The following is a 27129-nucleotide window of genomic DNA, read 5'->3' on the forward strand; positions in this document are numbered from 1 at the left end:
GGAACCATCGCACTCCAGATGGGGGAACATACGGGTGGGAAATGAGTTGAAATTTGTGAAGCGTCGCGCACAGCGGCGTAAGCTTCAGCATTCTCGATTTAAATTCACATTAACCAATGGCAAGCATATTTTCTTTATCCTCTGTCAAGACACGTTGGACCTATATCGGAAAGGCGAAAGACTTCCTTTGGGGCTTCATTCAGCTGAAACTGAAGGTTGAATATCTCGACGAGGGTCAACCTGACCAGCTCGTGGTCCTTTCCTATACCATTTAGCATCTCTACACGAGTGTAAGTCTTTGAAATACTGCTCGCACATCTCCCATAACTAGTCAATTTTCAGCGTGAAGCAGCAGCGAGCTTTAACCTTGACAATGGCAGCTGTGTTGATGCAAAAGTGGGCGATACGTTCAGGCCTTTGCTGGTCTCCGGCTGCAGTCGAGCATCGCATTGGGCACTTCAGGTTGAATTTACACATTTTAATTGGAACGCACCCCAGGCGATCTGCGAGCTAAGCCTTCATTAAGGGGAATTAGGCTGCGCCAGCTTCCAGGGTCGGGACCCAAAGGTGAAGGCTTTCCAGCCCACCTGGCTCACTCAACATATGGATTGCTAATTGAGATGGGCCAAAGTGCGGGTCCACATGTACACATGTCCAAAACCCCCCACCCCAAAAAACCCACTATGTATACAATCCACAGCACAGCACCCTGGTTGTGGATAAACGGGCATGTACTCGGGGCGACCAACCGGTGCCCGCACAGGGTTTCAAATGAAGCCTTGAAACTCCAGTCAGGGTTTCAGGGTGGGGTTATGAATGTGCGTGAGGGCTTCAAACTTCAATTAGGCTTTCAAGACAGGGTTTCACACTCGGGTGAGGGTTTTAAAATCAGGTGGCACAAAGCGGGCGAGTTTTGACACACAAGATCATTGACTCGTGCGTGTTCAAACTCACGTATCTGCCGGAGCCGTCGAAATCACATCTCTCGATTTTGCCCAGGGTTCTGTCGGAAAAGTAGAGCTTCTCCGCTTTGTGATCGATGGTCAGTCCGTTGGGTGTAAGTATGTCGGCGCCAACGATAATCCTCATGTTCTTGCCTGATAAGGTGGCCCTCATGATGCTGGCTCTTTGCTCGTTCCAGTTGCTCCAAAACATCAGGCTAAAAAAAAAAAAAAAACATGCGAGGACAAGTTCAACCAAGCGTCTCCCCGTCTCAGCTCGTTCGCAACCAACGACGAAGCGCGTTTGTGTTTCACCTCGCTAACATCTTCCAATTCAAAAGGCCAAACAAGGCAAACTGCACAAATAATCTCATTAAAAGCGACACTTCATTTTGCTGCTCCGTACAATCAAATTTAAAGACGGTGTCAAAATGATGGAGACATTTTCCCGCCTCCAACTGCGCCGCATGTCGTCTGAGCTCATCACAGATAAAGTCGAACTTCTTTTCAAAAGGAGAATAGCGATATGCATCACAGGCTTTCCTTTACTCACATAAACATGTCGTGCATCACAACCTTTTGTAAAAAAAAAACAAAAACAACAACCAACAGATACTCGCATGGAGTGATAGGAGCAAAGACTCCCCTCCACAAGATAACTTTTCTGTCTGTATAGCAAACGTTTGTGATGATTTATATTTTGGTGCAATACAAGGGATATAAGTATATCTAGTTGTTGTTATTATTAGTCTTTTTTTTAAAAATAAAAATATAATTGTATTATACTCTGCATGAGAGCGGCCCGGTAGTCCAGTGGTTAGCACGTGGGCTTCACAGTGCAGAGGTACCGGGTTCGATTCCAGCTCCGGCCTCCCTGTGTGGAGTTTGCATGTTCTCCCCGGGCCTGCGTGGGTTTTCTCCGGGTGCTCCGGTTTCCTCCCACATTCCATAAATATGCATGGCAGGCTGATTGAACACTCTGAATTGTCCCTAGGTGTGAGTGTGAGCGTGGATGGTTGTTCGTCTCTGTGTGCCCTGCGATTGGCTGGCAACCGATTCAGGGTGTCCCCCGCCTACTGCCCGGAGACAGCTGGGATAGGCTCCAGCACCCCCCCGCGACCCTAGTGAGGATCAAGCGGCTCGGAAGATGAATGAATGAATGAATACTCTGCATGAAGTATGTCAGATATTTGGTTGGTCGATATTTTGTCTTGAGATAAGGAGATATGATTTGGGATACGAGTGTTTTAAGACACCAACTTGGTTATAGAACACAAATTCAAGTCATATCTCAAGGCACCCTCGTGTTTTAAATTCAAACTACAATTTGCCATTTTTCCCGTTCGGGGACAACCGTCGGTGCATTTTTCCCGCCTTCCCTTTATGTACTACTGGAAAGATTCTGCATGGCGATGTTCTTCTCGGCCAGGAAGTGTCAGATGCTCAGGCCGCTGTGAAGCCGCCATGACTATCAGCCATCTTTTCTACACATGCTTGTCTTGGCCCATATCGGAAAACATTTTCAAGAATAATTTTGCGAGAGCACTCCTGGAACTTCTCTTACAGGCCACCTTGAGTACTGTGTAACGATTCGAGCAAATTTGGCCAAAAACTGCGATACTGACTTTTGACACTCATCCAGTGCCAAGGCATGTGGGTGGTCTTCCTCAGGGAGTGAAACGACGGCCTCCCGGCCAAGAACGCCGACTCCTCTTTGCTCGATGGTTTGTCTGGTGATTGTGGAGGTGGTGGAGCTGCTCCAGTACAGCATGTCCCAGGCTCGGTGGTACGCCAGGCCCTCTACCGAGCCCACGCCTGGAGCAACAAAAAACAAAAACAAAATTCCCTTCAAGACCCTGAAATGTGAATTCTGAAACATGTTTGTAAACACAGTACATTGGATGCGTTTTAAGAAAATGGATGAAAATATTCATGGAAGGATGTAAGTAGTCAACTGTGAGGATTTTGCGTCATCATTTAAATTTTCCACATTTTTGTGGCACGGCTAAATGAGCGCCATGTGTCGCACCGCGAACTCCGAAATGAGTCGCCCCGCCCCCACCTTCAGCACCTCGGCTTTACATCAGTGGCTATCTGGCGTAATTGCATTTTGCAGCGAGGTAGTCTTTGGATAGGCTGCTGGTGTGGCGGCTTTTAGAGTGCCTCGTTGTCTGAGTGCACGCAGAGGAAAGGGAAGCGTGATGAGGGTGGATGTTTTTTATAAAGTCTGATTTGACAGCTCGCGTGTGAAGACGGGTTTAATGGTGGCATGGCAGCTTTAGAGCGCCTTGTTGTCACAGTGTTGCTCACACGTAAGCCTAATCCGAACAACACTTCAGATGGAATACCGGGTGGACAAATAACAAATGTTGAAATGCATCTCTCTATTAGGAACTAGTCTGATTTTTTTAAGAGCAAGAGAAGAGGAGCGCCATCAAGACGGTTCGGTGGGCGATGGAGGGCGATCTCGCTTGCATCCTTCAATCGTTTAGCTTCCAATTAAGTAGTCAGTGTGTTCGAAAGCTGCTTTTCATGCAGACAGATGGGCAAAAATGGCACCCTTGTGCTTTGGGTAATGACAGTATGGTCGATCTCAATTTTAGGCCACGAGATTTGAGTCGGAAACACTGACTTTGTTTGCAACAGATGGCCGACTCCATTGGAGTTTGGATGACTTTCCTTCGCGATCGCTGCAGAGTTACAAGTCGAGTCTCAGCATGCGGGACGGACGATTTTTTTTGGCAACGCCACGGACTCTCGCGTTCAGACTAATTTTCGACCACGCTGCGCGAAAACCTTTCCCGTTCAACCAATGCAGCGCAATAATTGCTCAGAAACTTTAGCTGTCAAACTCCACGACGAGGTAACCGGTTATGGCTTTCGAACAACTCTCAAACATGCATCCACACTTATTTCATCCAGCGTATTTGTTCCGATACAAAAAACTAAACAAAACCGAATCGCTTTCAAGGGATGAGCTACTTTAGCGATGACAAGCAACAATAAAGCCACTAAATTTAGCCGCTTGGATTCGCATGGCATCTCATGGCGGCGCGCCATCAGAGGAAACGCGTTTGACCGCAGAGCAACACAGCAGTCACGAGAAAGTTTGGACGCGCTTCTACGTTCTCCGTAACCCGAAAACCTCCAAGACACGAAACTGAGTCAGCCGGCTGCTAATTAATAGTTTGCAAGAGAAGCCGCCATCTGGCCGAGTTTGCCGCAAATTGTTGGTGGGTTGAAGGATTAATTATTGGAGGACGGGGAGATTAATGAGGGAAATATGCACGATTAACATCTGCGCCTGACATTAATGGCGGGATGCGGGCGCAAATAGAAAAGCCGCCTGGCCATTCAAAAACGATGGCCGGCGGTGGCGGAAGCGAAGGCCGAAACGGCTCCGGTAAAAGTGTCTCGCTCTTCAATGATCCGAGCTCAAACTTTGATGACATAAGATCAAAAGATTCTGGAATCTTCTCCGCCGTACAAAAACCAAAATGTGCCATCGGGTGCGTGATTGCTTCAACAGCTTTGTTGTCAGTTCGTGTCGGGAGGATTAGGTCACGAGAGACGCTTACAAATAACGGTCGACGACGCGGCAAATGTGAAAAAAGAACATTCTGGATTGCCATGGCTACATTTTTCCGATTTTTTAAATTGGCATTTCAGATGCGGTATGTGCAGCATCATTGCAATAAATGACGTGTATGGCGTTTGTCATCACAGATGCACTTGCTGGAATTGAGCCCCCCCGGCCCTCCGTTTGTGATCATGTTGGACTTATTTGCCTCGGACTGCTCCCAAATTCGAATTCAACATATACTAAATTCTTCAACACATCCATCTTTCAGTTTGGACTGCGCAAAATTGAATTCCCGCTATCGCGATCTGTCATGTAGATGCGGACACAATTCCGTTCCAAATACCTTGAAGGAAAAATGGCAGCTATTGAAACGGTCAGAAAGGCCTGCAACGTGTCATTCCCGGATGGCACGACTTGGCTTTGAAATGTGAAGAAGCCTTTCTCATGTGACATCATCAAGTCTCATCACGGCGTGTTGTGCCGCGCTTCAAAAAGGAGGAGAAAGCCTCCATTCAACGGGCTGATAAGGCCGCGTCAGCTGAGTTGAGGTTGTGCGAAGGAGGGGGGGGGGGGGGATCAGTGACACTCTGCCGGCTTCCTGCCGTGTGTGTGTGTGTGCGAGTGTGACTGTACAGTCTGTGTGTGTGTGTGCGAAGCGTTGCACGGGTAGATCTGGCCAGTGCTGAGCTTTGTTCCCGCGGGAAACGTCGTCCAATTGCAGAGGATCCAGATTGAGCAGAAGAGATTTTCGCTGCTCTCTTGACTCGGGGCCCTTGTTCTCGTCAACACAGAATTGACAATTGCGAAAGAAAGCGCCGCCGCCATACACACAGTGAGCTGATACCGTATTTTCCGCACTATAAGGCGCACCGAAAAGTCTTGCGTTTTCTTAAAATCTCACAGCGTGCCTTAAAATCCGGTGCGCCTTGTGTATGGTCATTATGGTAATATGGAGAGCCCAAGATGGCTCCTTGCTGGAGACACGCTTACAACTTCCTGTTGGTTCAGTGAATTATGTCGCTGCTTTGTAAAATACGTTTTTGTTGCAGCTCCGAAAAAGGGGAAGCTGTGGTGTTGTTGTTTTTTTTAAACGCACACTTTACTCATGGTTTTCCTAGTCTCAACAAATAGTCACGTTTTGGTCGGTCTCTCCGTGGCTTCTTTTCTTCCGTTCAACTCGAGAGGCGTTCATGAACGCCTCCAAAAATGTTAATTAACGATTTCTTCAATGAAACTACGAAAATTGAAAATAATGCACCAAAACAGGGCGGTCCGGTAGTCCAGTGGTTAGCACGTCGGCTTCACAGTGCAGAGGTACCGGGTTCGATTCCAGCTCCGGCCTCCCTGTGTGGAGTTTGCACGTTCTCCCGGGGCCTGCGTGGGTTTTCTCCGGGTGCTCCGGTTTCCTCCCACATTCCCAAAACGTGCGTGGCAGGTTGATTGAACACTCTAAATTGTCCCTAGGTGTGAGTGTGAGTGCGAATGGTTGTCCGTCTCTGTGTGCCCTGCGATTGGCTGGCAACCGATTCAGGGTGTCCCCCGCCTACTGCCCGAAGACAGCTGGGATAGGCTCCAGCACCCCCCCGCGACCCTAGTGAGGATCAAGCGGCTCGGAAGATGAATGAATGAATGAATAACGCACACTTTACTCATGGTTTTTACAGTCTCAACAAATAGTCAAGTTTTTGTCATCTCTCTCTCTTCCGTTCAACTCGAGAGGCGTTCATGAACGCCTCCAAAAAACGTTAATTAACGATTCCTTCAATGGAACTACGAAAATTGAAAATAATGCATCAAAACAGAAAATCAAGCGAGGAAATTCTGTAGCCCCCCCTACAGAATGTATTTTGTTTGTGAATAAATAACAAACAGTCCGGTCGCCTACATTTTACTGACATCTGATCGTTCTGTTGGAGCTACACTCAAGGAAATGCCCAAATAAATTCCGTAGGGAGGCTAGAGATTTTATTTTGTGATTTCCTCGCTTGATTTCCTGTTTTTAAGCATTATTTTCACATCGTCGTCGCGAACGGTCCGAAACGCGATCTCCTCGGCAAAGCGACAAATAACACCAAAAGTGACTCTGAGCGAACACTCACTTTCCGCAATCACCGCGCGTCCCGTCCAGTCGTCATTGATCATCTGGATGTTCCCAAAGTGCACGTCGCTGAAAAAGATGCGATTGGTGCCCAGCGTATGCTGACTGTAGTCAAACGCCAGGGCGAGGACATTCTTGAAAAGAGCGGCGTTTTCAAAAGGCCGGACCGGCGAGTTGAGGTCGCTCTCATCCGAGAGGTGGATGCTTTTCAGAGTGGTCCTCTCGGAGTAGAGGAGATAACCTTGGTGGCGCTCGCAGGAAAAGCCGTTCTCCGATAAGCGTCCGTGGGCGCAGGAGCAGGTTCGCCGGCCGCCGCCCACGTGAAAGCAGAGCTGTCGGCAACCGCCGTTGTTCCTGGCGCACGGGTTCGAACCTGCGCGATACGCCATTGAAGGCAGAGCTTGAAATCGCTCGTTTTTCACGCCAGACTGTTTTCAAATGAAAAAGCCTTATCGGGCAAGTCATTTTGTGCGAATCAATACGCGAACGGAGTGAAGTTGTCAACCTTTCTCTCGGCTCCGAGTGAAGACCGTCACACCCTTCAAATTGACTCCGAGGCCGCTCCTCATTGTCACGGCCTCGCTGCTGTCAGTCTTCAAGCCTCGTCGGATTGAACCATTCGAGAAGGCCCTGGAGTGCAGAGTCGGGGGGCGGGGGGAGCAGGTTGGAAGGAGAAGCGGGGGTCGGGGGGGGGGAAGAAAAAGTGATTTGACTTTCTGTGAAGATGATATTTTTCCACAGCTTTTTTTATTGATTTTTTTTTTTCATTGCAGAATCATGTGGATATTACGGAGGGAGGAGGATCACAGCGCCAAAGCAAAAGCCGATATAGCCAGCAAGCCATTTCAACATAGATTAGGAATAGTTGAGAAGAAGAACACAATAAATCCCCCCCCTTTTTTTTTCCACAAGAGGCACTCGGCTGTCGCCGCAGACCAACCTTGTGAGCGGGCTGGATTCAAGACAATAACAGGCGTGTAAAGGCAAAAATCAATTGTGCCAAGCCTCCGAATGATGGCCTGAAGGACCACCAAATAATGACACATGGGCGTCCTTTGAGGATTCCGCGACGGATGGAGCTTTTCATGTCAACTGAGCCAGAGGAGAATGGCAGCCGGTAAACAATGACCGCCGCCAAACAGAGAAGCGCGGAAGCCACCAAACGAGGCGGGTTCAGAACTGGATCCCCCCCCCCCCCCTCCAGAGCAAAAATAAATAAATAAAACTAGTTTTGCATGTAATGGATGTGCAAGACTGCCCCTGACAGTATTTTATTCATTCATTCATCTTCCTAACCGCTTGATCCTCACTAGGGTCGCGGGGGGTGCTGGAGCCTATCCCAGCTGTCTCCGGGCAGTAGGCGGGGGACACCCTGAATCGGTTGCCAGCCAATCACAGGGCACACAGAAACGAACAACCATTCGCACTCACACTCACACCAAGGGACAATTTAGAGTGTTCAATCAGCCTGCCACGCATGTTTTTGGAACGTGGGAGGAAACCGGAGCACCCGGAGAAAACCCACGCAGGCCCGGGGAGAACATGCAAACTCCACACAGGGAGGCCGGAGCTGGAATCGAACCCGGTACCTCTGCACTGTGAAGCCGACGTGCTAACCACTGGACTACCGGGTATTTTATTTTATTTTATATATATTTTATATCTATTTTTTTGCCATTTTCCAAACTGCTTGTATTTGCTTGTATTTGCTCTTCTCCAGTTCGATTTATGGCAGCGGGTCACTTGAGTTCCAGCCACAAACTGAAAAGCTCACTCGCCAACTTGATCCGCAAAAATTCCCCCTTCAATTCAAATAACATTTATGATTATTGGAAATTGTTTGAAAACCCGCCGCACACCGAGTGCCGCGGCACAAACGGCCAAGACTGAACTGTCCTGGAGCATGTCGGGTTGGGCGGCTAATTTGGACGAGAGGCCATAGCGTTAGTTTTGCTTGGATTCAAATTTTGAATCGCCGGTGAACGGCTCCTCAAAAATGAACCGAAATGACAAGGATTCATTTTTGCCCTTTTTAAAAAAAAATATTTATTTATTTTTGCTTCAGTTCACCGGACATTGTGCCGCTCCTGGTGCGTGTTCTTGCCTTGGCCACCAGGGGCAGTATAATACTCTAACAAAGACATTGTTTCCTCAGTAAGCCACAAGTCATACGAGTGTACACTCGAGGCACGTTCGGCCACATCACTTTGGCGTCCGAATTCATTCGCTCTCAAAGATCCATATTGAATCAAAAAATATATTTGCACTAAGCCACACAGCGAGCAAGATGAGATACAGAACGTTATTTGCCGCCGCCGGCGGCCTGTTTCACACTCGAGTCTGTTTCTCGGCGTTGCAGATAACAGACACATAACATTCAGTCATACTGAATCGATACGGCAATCTTCTGCCGCAATGTAAACAAACGTATCAGGGCTCAAGATCTGGAGATAACCTTTATTAAAAGGCTACACGCTCTTGATCAGGACATCCACAGAAACCTTTCAAGCGGAGGGTTAATATCGGCTCAGCGTTGCAGACTTTGTAGGAAAAGCGGCGCGTGGTACCTGTCAGCCCAGTAGATGTACGGTCCGAACACAGCCACAGAGAACAGGTCCGCGTTGGCCGAAGACAAAACGATCTCCCGGCCCTCACCTGTCTCAAGGTTGATCCTCTCGATCTTATCGGTACGGGCGTCGCACCAGTATAACGTATTTTCCTGGGAGGCAATTTTAAAATGTATATGAGACGCCACGGCTGTTGAAGGTCAAAGATGAGGTCGGCGCAGCGAGGGCGTCGCCGTATTCGGCCCAGGCGATACGGTGGACCGACGGACTTTACCTCATAGTCGATGGAAATGTCGTTGGGCCACATAATACCCGAGTTGACCAAGGTGACTTGGTCCGAACCATCCAAGCGGGAGCGGCCGATGCACGGGTTCTGGCCCCACTCGGTCCAGAAGAGATACCTGGTGGCAAGCACGGCAACAAAGACAAATGGGTCGCAGTGCTTGCGTTGCAGACGCCGTGAAAGTTATTCAACATCCGAAAACCGTATGGACGTGCTCATGCGAGTTTGAAATATGCCAAAGAGTGTCCAGCGATCTCCCCACGGATCGCCAAAACCACAACTGATACCTCCCACAATTTTGGGGAATTGCCCAACTGTGAATATCCCCACATGATGCCACAAAAAAAATGATTTCAAGCTCGTTTTTAACAACATTACTCTTAAAACACATGCGTACACAAATACAAAGTGCCTGCCCATCAAACGACAACTCTCCGTAACTTCTTCTAACAACTCGGGCTAAACTTCTCACTATCGCGTAATTGGGAATAACGACGATAGCGCCTTTATTCCATCAATTTTAAATGCTAGACAAATATGTTCATGACAACAAAAAATAACTGAGAAGAGAGCTGCTATCGCCTGTAGCCATTTTTCAAGGTCAATGCCTTGGTGCCAACTTTTGGCATCCAAGTATATTAAAAAAAATATGAAAAACTGCGGCTAAGATAAACATAAACTGCGCAAGAGACTTTCTCATCAAATATTTGTTTCGGGTATTGCCTATTAAGGTGAGAAGCTCGGTCATCCGGGAGGGGCTCAGAGTCGAGCCGCTTCTCCTCCACATCGAGAGGAGCCAGATGAGGTGGCTTGGGCATCTGATTCGGATGCCTCCTGAGCGCCTCCCTGGTGAGGTGTTCCGGGCATGTCCCACCGGGAGGAGACCCCGAGGAAGACCCAGGACACGCTGGAGAGACTATGTCACCCAGCTGGCCTGGGAACGACTCGGGATCCCCCGGGGAGAGCTGGAAGAAGTAGCTAGGGAGAGGGAAGTCTGGGCTTCCCTGCTAAAGCTTTTGCCCCCGCGACCCGGCCCCGGATAAGCGGTAGATGATGGATGGATGGATGGATGGTATTGCCTATGCGAAATAATATTTCCAATAAAATAACAATAACAATATGGGCCACTTCTCCAACTTTGGAATGGCACGGTTATCATTCCAACAATCCAAGGTCAAAATAGCAGCGATCGCATCGCATCTGGCAACGATAGGGTGAACAAAACATGGCCTACCCCTTCTGAGGGTGGACGGCGACGCCTCGGGGCTGATCCAGGCCATCCGATATGACCGCCGATCGGTACGCGCCGTTCAAACGAGATACTTCGATGACATTGAAACCGTGGTCTGTCCAGTAAAGGTTCCCTGTGGGATGACGACGAAAACCGTTACATCGGACTTTTCTGTCTTGCGCTGTTCGGCCGAGACACGGCGAACACGAACCAGCCATCCAGTCGACAGCGATGCCTTCCACCCTGCTAATGCCGGAAGTTACGATGTCCTCCCTCCAGGTCTGATCGCGTTTGGCCCGGGATATTCTGTTGAGGCCCATGTCCGTCCAGTAAACGGTGTCGTTTCCTGCAAAAGATCAGATGATGGATGATGAGATGGCCTCGGACATATTTGTGCCCTCAAACGATGCGGCTCATGAAAACACTTTTTTTTATGACAGCGTGGGCCCATTTCACCAAAATCTTGTGAGGGGACAATAAAGGGGGGGGGGCGGTGGAAATGCACACATGGTGCATCCTCATCGCTTTCGAGTTGACAGAAGTTGCCAGGGGAGGGGGGGGGGGGCGTGCTTACGCAGTCTATTTTGCCAATGTCGGGTGGAAGTCCTGCTATCTGAATTTGCTTAATTTCATATTTTGTCAAAAATGGAGCCGTCTGTGTTGGCGCCACATCTGTATTTTTTTATTCTGCTTTCTGAATTAATTTGAATTCTTTCAGGCGGCCCGGTAGTCCAGTGGTTAGCACGTGGGCTTCACAGTGCAGAGGTACCGGGTTCGATTCCAGCTCCGGCCTCCCTGTGTGGAGTTTGCATGTTCTCCCCGGGCCTGCGTGGGTTTTCTCCGGGTGTTCCGGTTTCCTCCCACATTCCAAAAACATGCGTGGCAGGCTGATTGAACACTCTAAATTGTCCCTAGGTGTGAGTGTGAGTGCGAATGGTTGTTCGTCTCTGTGTGCCCTGCGATTGGCCGGCAACCGATTCAGGGTGTCCCCCGCCTACTGCCCGAAGACGGCTGGGATAGTCTTTGGAACAATCACAAGTGACAAGAAGATACATTTGAGTACGGCTGTTTTGTTCAAAATTAATTGCTTGGCACCCCAAAAAATAAGCGCTTATTATAATTCCCCCCCCCCCCCCCCGTATTAATTTAGTGATTGAACATGATGTCTGGATAGTGTGTTGATGCTTAAGAATCAATTCCAACTAGAACAACGCCGTGCTCGGCAACAAGTAGCGGTGATGGCGCTGCAACGATTGGCAAATTGTTTGCTGACTTGACTTGAGAGTCGCTCATATTAAGAGCTCCGTGACGCCATCTGAAAGAGAAGGAGTTGAAGGAACGTCTTAAGCCGCTTTCCCATCTAAATATGCCGGGCTCGGCTCGGCTCATCTGCGTTCAACTGTGTGCGCGCGAGGCCAGGATGCGGGGATTTGGATTTCCATTACAACACGGTTACCAGCTCGCAGGCGGGTCCGGACCGGATGACACGCTCGCGTGCACCCAGCTGATAGCGCTCTGATCCGGTGGCCTTCAAAAGCGCAGGCAAATTCGTCGCAGGTGGGAGGGGGCGGGGGGGGGGGCGGAGTCATTCAATCGAGATCGTTCGATGACTTTTCGACTTTTCTCTTGAGGAGTCTGGTTTGCAAGTAACCGGCACCTTTTGATCCCAATCAGCCATTTTCGGACTTATTTTTACGAATGAAGTCTGAACGTAAAGAAAATCGCCTCACGTGAACCCTTCCTGCTTTCAATTCATGTCATCGCCTTAGTCGGCACGCGCCATTTACAATCCGCCATACACCAGGGAGTGCAACGGGGGCTATATTGTCTGTCTTCGCCACAAATCTCGTTTTTTTTTTTTTTTTTTATCATACAGACGGTCGGGGAGGGAAGTCGGGACGTAACAAATTACAGTATGCAAGATTTGCTTCTTGCCTCGCAGCGCACGCGGCGCTTCCTTGATGCAATATCTGGGGAATTGCTTCGGAACGCAATTGTTTTCCGAGGCCGCCTGTTATTCCAAGCGCAGGCTTCGCCTGTAACGTCATGTGATTAACTCCATCAAAGCCGCACCCCGCCGGCCCACGGAGCATTTTTTTCAAAAGCTCCCCCATGTAAATAGAGCCGAGACCGGCCCCTCCCTCGACCTGTTTGTTTGAAGGCGGATCGAGATTGCGAGAAATAAAAGCAAGCGAGACGTGCGCGGATTTTATCGCAACAAGGCCATTCTCCCACCATCGCAAATGGAAAAGATTGGAAAATGTCGCAGGAAAATCGAATTTGCGACGAGGTGCAAAAAAAAAGGGACCTTCCACTTGAGATCCACCGGCATTGATTAGAAAAAAAAACAAAACAACACGTCACTCACAAAGATGTGACGACTTGGATCATCCAACTTTCTCTCTTGAGTATAAAATAATTGACGGCAAGATCCATCGCTTGAAATATTCCTTCAAGTTCCGACTCGGACAAACACAGATTAATGGCAAGCGGTGGCGATTAGTCACAAACAATTAAGCAATCCACTCAGTTCCACTTCCAGTAATTGAAATTACGTCTGCGGAAATGACTTTGAGGGAAAAGGTTCTTCTCTGTTGGCACTGAACTCCAAGGGCTCACCCTGCCATGTCACTTTAGTCATTAGGTACCTTTTGCGGAAGTGTGAGAGGTTGCAAGTCCTAAAATATCTCATCTTCCGTACCGCTTGATCCTCACTAGGGTCGCGGGGGGGTGTTGGAGCCCATCCCAGCCGTCTCCGGGCAGTAGGCGGGGGACACCCTGAATCGGTTGCCAGCCAATCGCAGGGCACACAGAGACGAACAACCATTCTCTGTCACACTCACACCTAGGGACAATTTAGAGTGTTCAATCAGCCTGCCACGCATATTTTTGGAATGTGGGAGGAAACCGGAGCACCCGGAGAAAACCCACGCAGGCCCGGGGAGAACATGCAAACTCCACACAGGGAGGCCGGAGCTGGAATCGAACCCGGTACCTCTGCACTGTGAAGCCCACGTGCTAACCACTGGACTGGGCCGCCCTGTCAAAGTCAAAGGCAGTCGTCTGTGTTCTAGTTGCCGATTTGAATAGAAGCTGCGTGTTTTTATCGCGTTAGCAAACCGCGCTGATTTGTTTAAATTGGACTAGTAGAAGTGAGCCGGCGGCCCGGTAGTCCAGTGGTTAGCGCGTTGGCTTCACAGTGCAGAGGTACCGGGTTCGATTCCAGCTCCGGCCTCCCTGTGTGGAGTTTGCATGTTCTCCCCCGGGCCTGCGTGGGTTTTCTCCGGGTGCTCCGGTTTCCTCCCACATTCCAAAAACATGCATGGCAGGCTGATTGGACGCTCTAAATTGTCCCTTGGTGTGAATGTGAGCGTGGATGGTTGTTCGTCTGTGTGTGCCCTGCGATTGGCTGGCAACCGATTTAGGGTGTCCCCCGCCTACTGCCCGGAGACAGCTGGGATAGGCTCCAGCACCCCCCGCGACCCTTGTGAGGATTAAGTGATTCAGAAAATGGATGGATGGATGGATAGAAGTGAGCCGATTGAACGCCCATGATGGAAAAGTGTTCCGCTTCCTCTGTCAGAAATGCGAGAATGCAATTGCATTAAAATGGACAAAGTGGTTGAATCTCGCTTGGCCGGCCGGGAGCTCAGCGACCTTGAAATTCCGTCCCGTGGTAGAAAACGACACAAATCGGTAACTCTCTCACCTGCGTGAAAGTCCACCCCTACGGCAAAAAGCGTCCCCGTGATAGGCATGAGGGCTTCCGTATTGTCATTCGGGTCCAGAGAAATCCCTCGTATACCCTCATGGATGGAATACATCACAAAGGAGTCCATACCTTTGAGCGGGGACAAAAAAAAACAATGGCAAGAAAGAGGTCAACGACAACAAGGTCAACACGAGGCACGGCCGCAAAACAAATTCCCGCCAAGTCAACATCCGGACGTTCGAATTTCAAGACAGGACAAGAGCGCGTATTTTCATAAGTAAACATACCCTCGCAGGACATGCGATCGCTTCGGAGGTTGTAGCCGACGGTGCAGGAGCAGCTTCGGGTGCTTTCGGATGTCGGAAAACAGAGCTGCGAGCATCCTCCGTTGTTGACTTGGCAAAGGTTCCTTCCTGAAAGTTCAACAAGAGCGGCGCCGGTGTTCCAATCATTCCGAAAAGTGTCTTGATTCTGACTTTTCCAACCAGGGTGTGAACCGAGGCATGGAACTGGGTTGACCGCTTTAGAGTGCCCCGTTATCATGCCCCGAGCGCATGCGCGTCGGCGAGCAAAAGGTGGAACGGCGAGGGAGGGGAAAATCAACAGATTGATTTGGCACCAAGCGTGCAGACCAGGGCTGTTGAACTCGCGTGGCTCCTTTTAGAGCGCCACGTTGTCATGACGACGACAAAGCCTTTGCGGCTTCCCTCATATTCAGGCCAACGCGAGCCTGGAGCAGATCTATTTCGTGTGGGCATAAGAAAGATGCCGGACAAATGAGCGTCCGTTTCTTTTCGCGTCGCAGTATTTGATTGACAGTTGAGGTAGGCGTGGCCTCAACACTGGTCAACAGAGAGTTTTCCTCGGCGTGCGACAACAGGATTTAAATGGCCACAGCTTTTTACAACACCGAATTTTCAGATGGAAATAAATTACTGAGCTGCTTACTGCTGCAGCACATCTTTACTTTTGAGTTTAATGTATTCTGTACATGGTTAATCGGTCAAATCGATTAATAAAAAAAAAAAAAAAAAAAGAAGAACTGTGCCGCTCAGTGGAAATGCGAACAAAGTCCTTACACACCTTTTTGACCCTCCCGGTCATACACTTTCATGTGAATGACCCCAGCGGTCTTGTTTCTCAGCTGGATAAAGTTGCGGCCGTCCCTCTTGTCGACACTTCCCAGCTGCGCAGATTCGTCATCTGCCCACCACAGTTTGCTGCCTGCGAACATAACACAAAATAAATAAAAGTCTGATGTCTGCGTTCTTTGCGTATTTATCGCACGCAAAGATTTCAGCTCATCAAAACCAATTTTAATATCCACACAGAGACACGAGCCAGGGAAATACAGAATGCCGTTTCCTTCTCAGACATGGCCAACGGATTCAGACGAAGGAGCGTCCAATGCCTGGAGTAGCGGCGGTGCTCAACTGACAATTAAGCCGCATTGCTTAATTTTCATTGCATTCGGTGGACACAAGCATTTCATTTGATGTACTTCAGCATTCTTTTTAAAAATCTTTTTTTTTTTAAATTCAGCAGGGTTGCTAGCAACACTCTTCCCTGCGATGTGTCAAATTTACGAGACATTTATTTTCATTTTACAGCAGCTTTCATGGGCGACGCCACAAACAAATTCGACGCGGCTTAATATAGCTTCCGCTCACTTCTGCATCGGTGAACGGGAGCCGAGCGAGTTCCTCTTCTTTCACTCCCCTTCGAGCCATTCCGATAGCATTTATTAGCCCGTGACAAATAAATTAGCATGAGGAATATGGACTATTTTAATACAAATAAATGAGGTCTCCATCAGGCCATTTAGCAGCAAGGCCGTAACGCCCTATTGGTCGATCCCAATACACACACACAGAGTAAATAAATGGCTTCAGGTCCAGTGCCTCGTGTTAACAAAACTCAAATTGCCGCGAGTGCAAGTGACAGTCGACACGAAGTTGACAAAATAACTTGACCCCCGGAGGGCACGCAGGGCCTAGATTAGCTTTGCTCTCCATGTTAATTTGATGGCCGGTCGGGATTGCTCGCTTGTGACGCATCATATTCAATTTCCACATCAACTGCTTGTTAGAGTCAAGGCCAGTCGAGGCTGATGAATGGCCCACCTTCTAAAAAGACGTCCTCGCGTATCCCTCCAGCCAATCCAATTACTACAGAGCTATAGGACGTTGGCGTATAGTGGATCACCCTCCCCCCCTCCCCGCATCGTGAATACCTTCTCCCAGCCAGCAAAGCGCACATCCATTCATTCATTCATCTTCCTAACCGCTTGATCCTCACTAGGGTCGCAGGGGGTGCTGGAGCCCATCCCAGCCGTCTCCGGGCAGTAGGCGGGGCACACCCTGAATCGGTTGCCAGCCAATCGCAGGGCACAGAGAAACGAACAACCATCTGCACTCACACTCACACCTAGGGACAATTTAGAGCGTCCAATCAGCCTGCCACGCATGTTTTTGGAATGTGGGAGGAAATCGGCGCACCCGGAGAAAACCCACGCAGGCCCGGGGAGAACATGCAAACTCCACACAGGGAGGCCGGAGCTGGAATCGAACCCGGTACCTCTGCACTGTGAAGCCGACGTGCTAACCACTGGACTACCGGGCCGCCCAGCGCACATCCAGTACAGGAAAAATGAATGGATTGATTTTATCCCGCAGCAATCTGTGATAAAAATGGCTAATTCATTTCACCGTGCTCAGCGATTTGATGTCCGCTTCCGTCTCCCGCTACGTGAGGGACTTTCTTTTTCCTGATTGAAATCGAGCGCTCCTCGTTTACTCACGAGGCGGCGGCGGCGGCGGCCGCCGCCTCGGACCAACCTTAACTACTTCAAACAAAACCAGCTAATTGATCACGACAGGAGAGACAAGAACATAACCGGCGCTCAAGTCGCTGATGGAGAAATCCGCTCGAACCGTGACTGGCTTGTTTATTTATCCTATTGATCTTCAAGCGATATCATTATCTTGCAATTAACACTCCAATCACAGCGTGATCTTAACCTCCACAAGCTAACGACGCTGTGCGCAAAGGCAATGACGAGATAAGGCCCGGTTGTGAATGAGAGCGCTCACACCAAATTTGTTGAACTTTTTTTTGGTGACAAATATATTTGTTGGTGGCCCGGTATTCCAGTGGTTAGCACGTGGGCTTCACAGTGCAGAAGTACCGGGTTCGATTCCAGCTCCGGCCTCCCTGTGTGGAGTTTGCATGTTCTCCCCGGGCCTGCGTGGGTTTTCTTCGGGTGCTCCGGTTTCCTCCCACATTCCAAAAAATATGCATGGCAGGCTGATTGAACACTCTAAATTGTCCCTAGGTGTGAGTGTGAGTGCGAATGGTTGTTCGTTTCTGTGTGCCCTGCGATTGGCTGGCAACCGATTCAGGGAGTCCCCCGCCTACTGCCCGGAGACGGCTGGGATGGGCTCCAGCACCCCCCGCGACCCTAGTGAGGATCAAGCGATACGGAAGATGTATGTATGAATGAATGAATGAATATATTTGTTGAAACGGCCCGGTAGTCCAGTGGTTAGCACGTCGGCTTCACAGTGCAGAGGTACCGGGTTCGATTCCAGCTCCGGCCTCCCTGTGTGGAGTTTGCATGTTCTCCCCGGGCCTGCGTGGGTTTTCTCCGGGTGCTCCGGTTTCCTCCCACATTCCAAAAAAAATATGCATGGCAGGCTGATTGAACACTCTAAAATTGTCCCTAGGTGTGAGTGTGAGTGCGAATGGTTGTTCGTTTCTGTGTGCCCTGCGATTGGCTGGCAACCGATTCAGGGTGTCCCCCGCCTACTGCCCGGAGACGGCTGGGTTGGGCTCCAGCACCCCCCGCGACCCAAGTGAGGATCAAGCAGTACGGAAGATGTATGAATGAATGAATGAATATATTTGTTGAAACATCTCTCGGTCCAACTGCAAGCCAAAGTTGCCGGCGTCGCTCGGCGCTGCCGTTGCAAACAATTTCCTCCACATTGATTGTGATTGATGGCGACGGGCAGACGTGATTGTGCTGTTCGGCTGTACCCGCTAATGCGGCGCTCCGACGCCATTATTCTATGTCACTTTCCCTTCTCACTCCCATTTGTGAACGCGATAATAAAGCCTTTTCGAGATGGGGGGGGGGAGAAACAAACACCAGTCGCAGTCAGCTCGAGTGTGTCGTCGACGTGTCTGCACAAATCACTCTAACAAGACAGCCAGTGCAAAAGCATAATGAAGAGTAAAACAGCGCTTCCAGCTAGCATGGCTCTTTTCAGTCCATCGAGTCCAAATGTAAGAAACTCACCCATGACGGCGAGCGCGGTGCCTTTGGTAAGCTCCCTTTTGAAGCTTTCCAACACCTCAAGGCCGGTCCCGTCCAGATTGCACCTATTGATCGTGTTATTAGCCGAGCTAATCCAGTACAGTTTGTTAGCAGCGTAGTCCACCGAGAGACCTGAGAGCCAGGCAAAGCACAACAAAGTCAGATTTATTCTCACAGCCGGCTGGAATTGTTTGCTACCGTTTCAAATTGTTGAGCATGAACAACACGGCAAATTGGGAATTGCAATGCAAAACAAAAGAAGAAGCAGAATATAAAAAAACATCCTCGGCATCGAATGAGTTAAATAGACTTCAAGGCTGACATCAACGGGCTGGATTTTTAAAGCTATTTGCGTTGCGGACGTCCGAACATCTCTCACTACATGTTGGATTTATGTCTGGCAGATTCATATTCACAACGCATCATTAATTTACCCTGATCCTCGGGTCGAGCCCATAATCATAAATGAAGTCTGTGAATCACGGGCACAGCCTGCTGACAGGCCAAGGAGGGTGAAGGAAGGAAGACGAGACCGTGGGGAGGAAAATGGCTTTGTTTTCACCTTGAGTCAATTGACAATAACTTTTTTTTTTTGTTGCATCAACAATTCTGCGCCAAAAAACAAAAAAAAAAAGGCTGACATCATCGGTCAGTGGTTCGCTAACATCACTGTTGTTAAAAACTAGCATTTCATTTCCATTACGAATGGTCGTCAGAATGAGGACAAAGACCAAGAAAGACGGCGGCACATTTCATTGCAAAGCTCCAGGCCCGCCCATGTGATTAACATAACACGTTAACGACACACAAATTAGAAAACAGGCCACTCGGCCGACATGCTAACGTGACTAGCGGGTGCGCACCTAGCGTCATGGCGCATTTCGCGTGCTTCTAAGTGGGAATTTTACTCGTCGTGGAGCTCCCGCTTGATGTCAAGTGGACTCATCGTCCGATTCCCTCGTGGGAAAATGAAACTAGCTAGATTATTTTGGGTGGGGGGGCCGGGGGGGGGGGGCATCGTTGATGCTGACGCTTCGGATAGTTAGCCAAAGTTGGCTAGCATAGGCTACAAGTCATTGGTGACCCTACCCTCACTTTCTCTTTTTTGCTCAAACTTTTTCATGAAGTCTTTGAACACGGATCCATAAAAATATCAATTTTTTTTGATCGTCGTCTTCAATCCATTTTCCAGCACTGTACATCCACATGGGAGCTGCGTACTCCACAAACACACGCAGGTAAGAACAACACATAAGTTCCTGTGCAGGGAATGTGACGAATGGCCTTAATCTTATGAAATTGTCGCAATCACGCTCGTCTCGCAAAAGATGCGCGCCAGCTGGCAGGCTGCAACGCATGTTCGGCGTTAAGCTCTTTACAATAAATCCCGCACGACTTCCGACGCATTCTTTGTCGTCATTATACGGCAGGGCAAAAGAAAAGAACAAAAGACTTAAACGGGGAAGAACGCTCTGTCGACTGCTCATTCATGTGGAAAGGATGCTTTTGTTTTCCGCGCGTGATGATTGACGTGATGAGTGGGGGAGGGGGGGGGGGAATAGCCGAATCGGCTTCCCTTTTGCCTTTCGGGCCACATGGCGGGCGGTCTAATTGCGTAATGCCGCAAATGCGCCGCTAACTCACCGACGGGTTCCCTCTGGTTCTGGTGGAGGACCTTGCTGTTACTTCCGTCCATGTTGGCCATGTTAATGGTGTTGCCGTCCGTCCAATAGATTTTCCTGCGGGGACGGGTAAACCACAGCATCCCCCCCTTTTAGCATGCTATCCAAGTTAGCAAGTGCAAGAGAGATGTTACGAATCGATCGACTAATCCACTCGGTTTATCCCGGTAACCGCCGATCGGAATAATCCCTTTTGGGTCTCGGTCGTTGATTCTGCGCATCGACACGGTGATGAAGGAGACCGACTTCTCTAATCTACTTACCCCTTGCCGGGGTGCACGACAAGACACCTTGCTTTATCAATGCCGTGGACGACGGATGTCTTCAGGGAGCCATCAAAGCGAGCGACATTGATTTGCGACTCGTCATTGTCCGAGCTCAGCCAATATAAATTCCTGGAAAGCCAGTCCAAAGCCAGGCCGCGGCAGTTGACGAGGTCTGTCGGAAAGCAGCACACCACACCGGTCGTCTCGCGTGCAGTACAAACGATGCCTTGCATTTTTTATTTTTATTTTTTATTTTTTGGACAAAGCATAAAGATGTTCCCACCTGAAGAAATGACGGTCTCCAGCTGGGTGCCGTTGATGAAAGCCCGTTTAATAGTTTGGCTTTTAACATCAGCCCAATAAATCCTCTCCTCCTCCGCGTCAAAGTCCACCACAGTCACGTCATCGATGTCCGGCATCGTCAGGGCCGTCATGACGTTCATGTACGGGTTGTCGATGTCCACACCTCGGATTTCGGACCGACGCACATACAGAAGGAACTTTTTCAAAGCTGGTGGCACAAATAAGGGGGGGGGGGATAGGTCAAGGAAGAGCATATGTATTTTTTTTCTTATTCATAACCATAGCCTGCAAATCTTGTTCGTAGACATGTTTTTTTGGTTTTTTTTGATGATCGACCTTCAAATGCCTGTGAATGCTGACAGCAGCTGGTAAGAGAAGGTCAGAAGATACAACAAATACAACGGCACGTTTAAAGAACCTATTAAGTGAATCACACACTCGTTAAGCTATTTGAGAGAGCGACGTGGCACTCTATTAGGGAGTTAAAGTGTTTAACTCCCTAATAGAGTCTCACCGTTTGAGTTTGGAATCCGACATGAGAGGAGCGCTTTGGTTCACATCCGAGGTTCTCTGACATAGCTTCCACGTGCAGACAGCAAGTAAGCTATGCCTACATCCGTAAAATGCATCGTTCCTTTGAATAGTCTCTTAGCATAGCCACTTTAGAGTGCCTCATTGCCAGCCGCGAGTGCATGAATGTCGCACAGAGAAAGAGGGAAGAGCAACGAGGGGTGAAAACGTAAACTCGGAAAGGTCAACTTCACAACCAGCATGTGGATCGATGCGTCGGGCTGGCATGGGCGCTTTAGAGTGCCTCGTTGTTGCGGTGTGCAAAAGCCGTCGCTAGGATTGAGTGGGTAATTTTCAGCAACTTTTGGTTGATTTCATGATAGAATTCAGAAATATGTCCACAAGTACGAAAAATGATCCCAAAAATGGCGACGACATAAATTGGACAGCACACCGGGGCTGCTGGTGTCCACGTAAACAAAAGCCGATATCGTTTTGATGTCACTCAAATGACGCTGCCGTAATTGCTGATCTCCTATTCCTCCACGTCGCCACTTGTCACGAGACGAAAAGTATGACAAACGACGGATCGTTATGCTCACCAAAGCAGGATTGTTTGTCGGGCGAGAGCTTCATCAGGTGCGGACAGGTGCAGGATGCAGTGGAGTTGTAATTGATGAGACACAGATGCGAGCAGGGACCGCGTCCGTCATTGCCCTCACATGGGTTGGAGGCTGACAGGGAAGGAGACGCGTCAAAGAGACAGAAAAAAAAATACAAATACAGAGAGGCTCTTTGAGACCTACAAAGTCGAAATGCCAAGCAAACAGATATGATAATTGCTGACGTCAGTGAAAACACTTTTTTTTTTATTGCTGCGAAGTCGGGGGGGGGAGGGGGGGAGTTGAGATAAAGCATCTCGTTTGTGAATGTCTGGAAAGGTGTTGACAAAAACACATTTACTGTGACTTCATTCATTCATTCATCTTCCGAGCCGCTTGATCCTCACTAGGGTCGCGGGGGGTGCTGGAGCCTATCCCAGCAGTCTTCGGGCAGTAGGCGGGGGACACCCTGAACCGGTTGCCAGCCAATCGCAGGGCACACAGAAACGAACAACCATTCGCACTCACACTCACACCTAGAGACAATTTTAGAGTGGTCAATCAGCCTGCCACGCATGTTATTGGAATGTGGGAGGAAACCGGAGCACCCGGAGAAAACCCACGCAGGCCCGGGGAGAACATGCAAACTCCACACAGGGAGGCCGGAGCTGGAATCGAACCCGGTACCTCTGCACTGTGAAGCCCACGTGCTAACCACTGGACTACCGGGCCGTCCGACTTATTTATTATTTTAAAAAATGAATAAATACATCACATAAGGAAAAACAATAGAAAACAAAATAAGTGCATCCTTAAATAATAATTAAAAAAAAATGATTTCCAGAAGTCACCCTTACTTTCTATTAGCATGGCGAGGTTTGGAAAACACATTTTTAAAAATTATAATTATTGTTGGCTCTTTTGTTTTCTTTTCTTTTTTTAAATGAATGTACTGTAAGCAAACAGCGTCCACGCAGACATCAAAATATGTGAACGTAATGATAGGGAGGACATTTTGGGCTGGTGTTTGCATTTCATGAGCAGATGGCGGACCTGAACTTTGCAGCAGGATTCCGTCAGCCGGCCAGCCGTCTGTGTACTGTTTAACAAACACGCTTCACACTTCTGAAAGGTTTGTATACCGGTTGATATTTTTGATGACGTGGATTTGTGGACGTGCTAAGTTCCACACCAGCTAACTCGATATTCACAAAACCTGCGTGCTATGATATTTTCCATTCTTTGTCCATATCGCATCACAGGCATTCTTCTCCCCCCGAATGTTCAGAGTGTAGCGAAGCATCATCCGCGTACACGCATGCATAGACCCTTTTTTTTTTTTTAAATGAAAGAAAGGATTAGGCACGCTCTTCTTGAGAAACACAGACGCCATTTGATGACATTTATCTCTGGTGCACAATAATGCTAATGCGGCGACAGGAAGGAAATGATAATTAATTGGCGACACGTTGGGGAAAGCAAAGGAAGCATATTACGTTGACATCAACCCGATTACCATGATGATAATAGTCATTTATGCATAGCGCACGCTTGGCACTTGGCGATGGAGCCGGGAGTCGCGCATCGGGAATTTGGGCAACAGTGACGACGAAGGCTATATATTGAAAGCTTTGAATGAAAAAAATGATTCAAACCTATTCAAAAAAACATCAGGGAGTTAAGCTTTTTAAAGATTTTAATTCATGTACAAAGTGCGTGGCTAATATTTGGGTTGCTATTGCATCCATATGTTTCCAGTTTCAGAGGGGGGGGGGGGGGGGGGGAAATCATCCTGATGCGGGAATTATGAATGAGTTTACATTTTCACCCCTCCTTGCTCTTCCGTCTTTCTCTGTGCGACATGCATGCACTCGCGGCTGGCAATGAGGCACTCTAAAGTGGCTATGCTAAGAGACTATTCAAAGGAACGATGCATTTTACGGATGTAGGCATAGCTTACTTGCTGTCTGCACGTCAAATATCATGATTCATCGGGTTCCAAAGCGTGACTAAAACTGAATTACAGAACAAAAACCAAAGCAATGTTTCCCATTAGAAATAAGGTCAATCCGATGAATCTGTTCCTTCCAACCAGAGATTCTCAAAAAAATTAGCAAAATCTACACATCTTCATAGAGAATTAAGTCTTACACACAGGGGAGAGTGTAAAATAAATATAAATGACTAAAGGAATATTGAAAATAACTTTGACCTCTATTCAAGACTTCAGAATTCAAGAATTCAGGGAGATAAGACATACTTTTTCGTACTTAGCTCGCTTTGATCTTGAATCCTACAGTGTATTTTATTATTTTTTTGACTTCTCTCTCAGTTAGCTGACACTTACAAATTTCTGTCCTGTTGTGCAAAGAAAGCAGGACCTATTTCTACAGTGCAGGCCTTGATTCACAATTCGAGCAAAAACAAGCCCCGCCCCCGCTCCGTTTCTGCCCGGCAACACTTTGGCCAATACCGGCATTATTAACTAGCACCGACACATAATAGAAACACCAATGAGAAGGAAAGGCAGGGTGGCGTTGCGCAATGATTCCAGGAAACAGTCGAGTCACGCAGTACAAAATGGGAATGGTCCAAAAACCAGGACCGTCTGAATCGGCCTAATAATCGTTTGCCGCGTCATCGTACGACATCAGAACGTGGCCACATAAACGAGTTATTAACTGCTCACCTTGCGGCTGCCGACTGGAATGGAAGATCTGCAGGTCAAAAGGCTGCGCGCTCGTCTTCTGGATGACGGTGACATTTTGCCCCGTCCACTTATTGGCTCTGGCCAAAGTATTGGTCCTCCAATCCGTCCAGTAGACGTTTCCTCCGAAGACGGAGACGGCGAAAGGGTGGGACAGGTATTCGTGGCCCCTGAGGATCTCGATGACGCCGCTGCCGTCGTAGAGCGCCGAGAAAATGGCGTCGGAGCTGTTAAAAGTTGAAAGGGCGGGAAAAGGGTCAAGCTAAAATCGATAGCCCTCGTCCCACATCGCGTAGCGGCGGGGCGAGGCCCGGTGAATGCATTGCGTACCGTGCGTCGGTCCAAATGATCCTCTTCTCCAGATGATCCAGAGTCAGTCCGTTGGGCCAGGCTCCCATCTCCATATCTTTAAACACAATGTGGCGACCTTGCCCACTCATGGATGCGGCCTCAATTCGGGGGAACGTCGCGTCCCAGTCGGTCCAGAAGAGAACGCTGCCACGACAGAACCCGCTCATCAGTTTCCAGGCAAAGTCCGCAAGGCAAAGTCCGCAAGCCAAACTCGGGCACGGCGACTTTTGTCATCTCATTTCAGAATCCCGAGTCCGTTACCTGCGAGTCGGCCAACGCGGATTTCGCTTTCGGCCCGCAGAGTCAACGTAAACAAAAGAACGGCAAAAGCGCGGCGTTGACGTCAACAAAGCGGTCGGTCGAGACCGCCGAGCCGCGTCCGGGGCTCAATCGGCGCATCGGCTTTATAAGGTCTCGCTGATCAATGAACCTCCGCTTTGAGTGGATTCAAGTAATTAAATTAGAATTATTGCTCGGGCATGGAAGCGCGCGGAGGGCGGCCATTAATCCTTCGCTGGATGGCTACAACATTTCGCCATCCTCCCAAATGTGTTCAGAGTAGCAGAGGAGGGGGGATGGGAGGGTGGGGGGGGGGGGCAGGAGCAGATTACGCAAGTCTTAAGAGTGTTAAATTGATTTTACGAATGTCTGGCTTTTGCTTTAATCTGAAAATATTCTCGCCTCGGTATATAGTCAGAGTTCAAGCGCCGCGGTGCATTAATCAGGGATAAGCTCCCCCCCATTTGAGGGCGACATCCAGACCGCGGAATATCAATATCGCGCATCTGCATGCCGGGCCGGCGCACGTGTTTGATCTCACCGCCGCTTGTTTGATGAATCGGACGAAGGTGGCTTTGGAAAAAGGGGGCGTTCGAACGACACATTGACAGTCATATAAAAAGTCTACACACCCCACCCCCATTCAAACATCACCTTTGCGATAGAATAAATAAATAAATAAATAAATAAATAAAATGCCCCCCCAAAGAAAAGGCTTTTCGAGAGAGGAAGTAAAAATAAATCAATGCAGCCACCATTCAAAGTGCGTCTGGTCAAGCCCATTAAGTTTCAGATGTTCAAGTAGGCTTTCCCTGACCTTTTTTAAAACACATTTTAGCACATATTTAGTTGATGAATCAAAGGTTAGGGCGGCCCGGTCGTCCAGTGGTTAGCACGTCGGCCTCACAGTGCAGAGGTACCGGGTTCGATTCCAGCTCCGGGCCTCCCTGTGTGGAGTTTGCATGTTCTCCCCGGGCCTGCGTGGGTTTTCTCCGGGTGCTCCGGTTTCCTACCACATTCCAAAAACATGTGTGGCAGGCTGATTGGACACTCTAAATGGTCCCTAGGTGTGAGTGCGAATGGTTGTTCGTCTCTGTGTGCCCTGCGATTGGCTGGCGACCGATTCAGGGTGTCCCCCGCCTACTGCCCGAAGACAGCTGGGATAGGCTCCGGCACCCCCCGCGACCCTAGTGAGGATCAAGCGGCTCGGAAGATGAATGAATGAATGAATGAATCAAAGGTTGAACTTCGATTTCAAAAGGTGGCGTCAGCATCATGCTGAACCCGGGGCCTTCGACAAACTTTCAGGCTTTTTCTTGAGTCAACAAAAGGCAAGCCAAAGGCACTTTGAAGGATGGCGCCAAATTATGGAATCGGAGGTGACTCGCGATTCCTCTCGTCTTTCCCTCGCCAGATGATAGCACAGCTGGGAGAGCAAAGTCGCATACCCTTGCCCCGGATCCAGAGCGATGGCCCGCGGATGTTCCATCCCGCCTGCAATCAGCGTGGCGCGCAGTTCTCCGTTCAGTTTGGCTACCTCGATCTGGTCCAGGTTGCTGTCGATCCAGTAGAGTTTCCCCGTGATCCAGTCCACAGCCAAACCTTCGGGGGTGGCCAGGCCGTGTTGTATGACCACCTCAATCCCGGTCACGCCTGAGCCCACAAAAATACAAAATTATTATTTTTTTTGCTAAAT

The 27129-nt window shown here is 49.0% G+C and overlaps 1 protein-coding gene across 10 annotated transcripts in view; it reads right to left on the minus strand.

Annotated features, from left to right (window-relative positions):
• Window positions 1-27129, minus strand: part of lrp1bb (low density lipoprotein receptor-related protein 1Bb) — a 190523-nt gene that overhangs the window by 52179 nt on the left and 111215 nt on the right. For all 10 annotated transcript variants that reach the window (XM_052082609.1, XM_052082607.1, XM_052082605.1 and 7 more), the window contains 19 exons: window positions 26882-27086; window positions 25134-25298; window positions 24786-25030; window positions 22097-22228; window positions 20965-21192; window positions 20679-20853; window positions 20378-20472; window positions 18716-18865; window positions 15499-15639; window positions 14703-14828; window positions 14413-14544; window positions 10915-11049; window positions 10707-10836; window positions 9464-9590; window positions 9190-9341; window positions 7128-7252; window positions 6624-6995; window positions 2567-2756; window positions 955-1159 (listed from right to left, as the gene is read on the minus strand). In XM_052082609.1, the coding sequence (XP_051938569.1) occupies window positions 955-1159; window positions 2567-2756; window positions 6624-6995; window positions 7128-7252; window positions 9190-9341; window positions 9464-9590; window positions 10707-10836; window positions 10915-11049; window positions 14413-14544; window positions 14703-14828; window positions 15499-15639; window positions 18716-18865; window positions 20378-20472; window positions 20679-20853; window positions 20965-21192; window positions 22097-22228; window positions 24786-25030; window positions 25134-25298; window positions 26882-27086 (3230 nt within the window). The remainder of the gene's footprint in view (window positions 1-954; window positions 1160-2566; window positions 2757-6623; window positions 6996-7127; window positions 7253-9189; window positions 9342-9463; window positions 9591-10706; window positions 10837-10914; window positions 11050-14412; window positions 14545-14702; window positions 14829-15498; window positions 15640-18715; window positions 18866-20377; window positions 20473-20678; window positions 20854-20964; window positions 21193-22096; window positions 22229-24785; window positions 25031-25133; window positions 25299-26881; window positions 27087-27129) is intronic.

The sequence above is a fragment of the Hippocampus zosterae genome, chromosome 12 (genome assembly GCF_025434085.1).
Source record: "Hippocampus zosterae strain Florida chromosome 12, ASM2543408v3, whole genome shotgun sequence".
Taxonomy (NCBI): domain Eukaryota; kingdom Metazoa; phylum Chordata; class Actinopteri; order Syngnathiformes; family Syngnathidae; genus Hippocampus; species Hippocampus zosterae.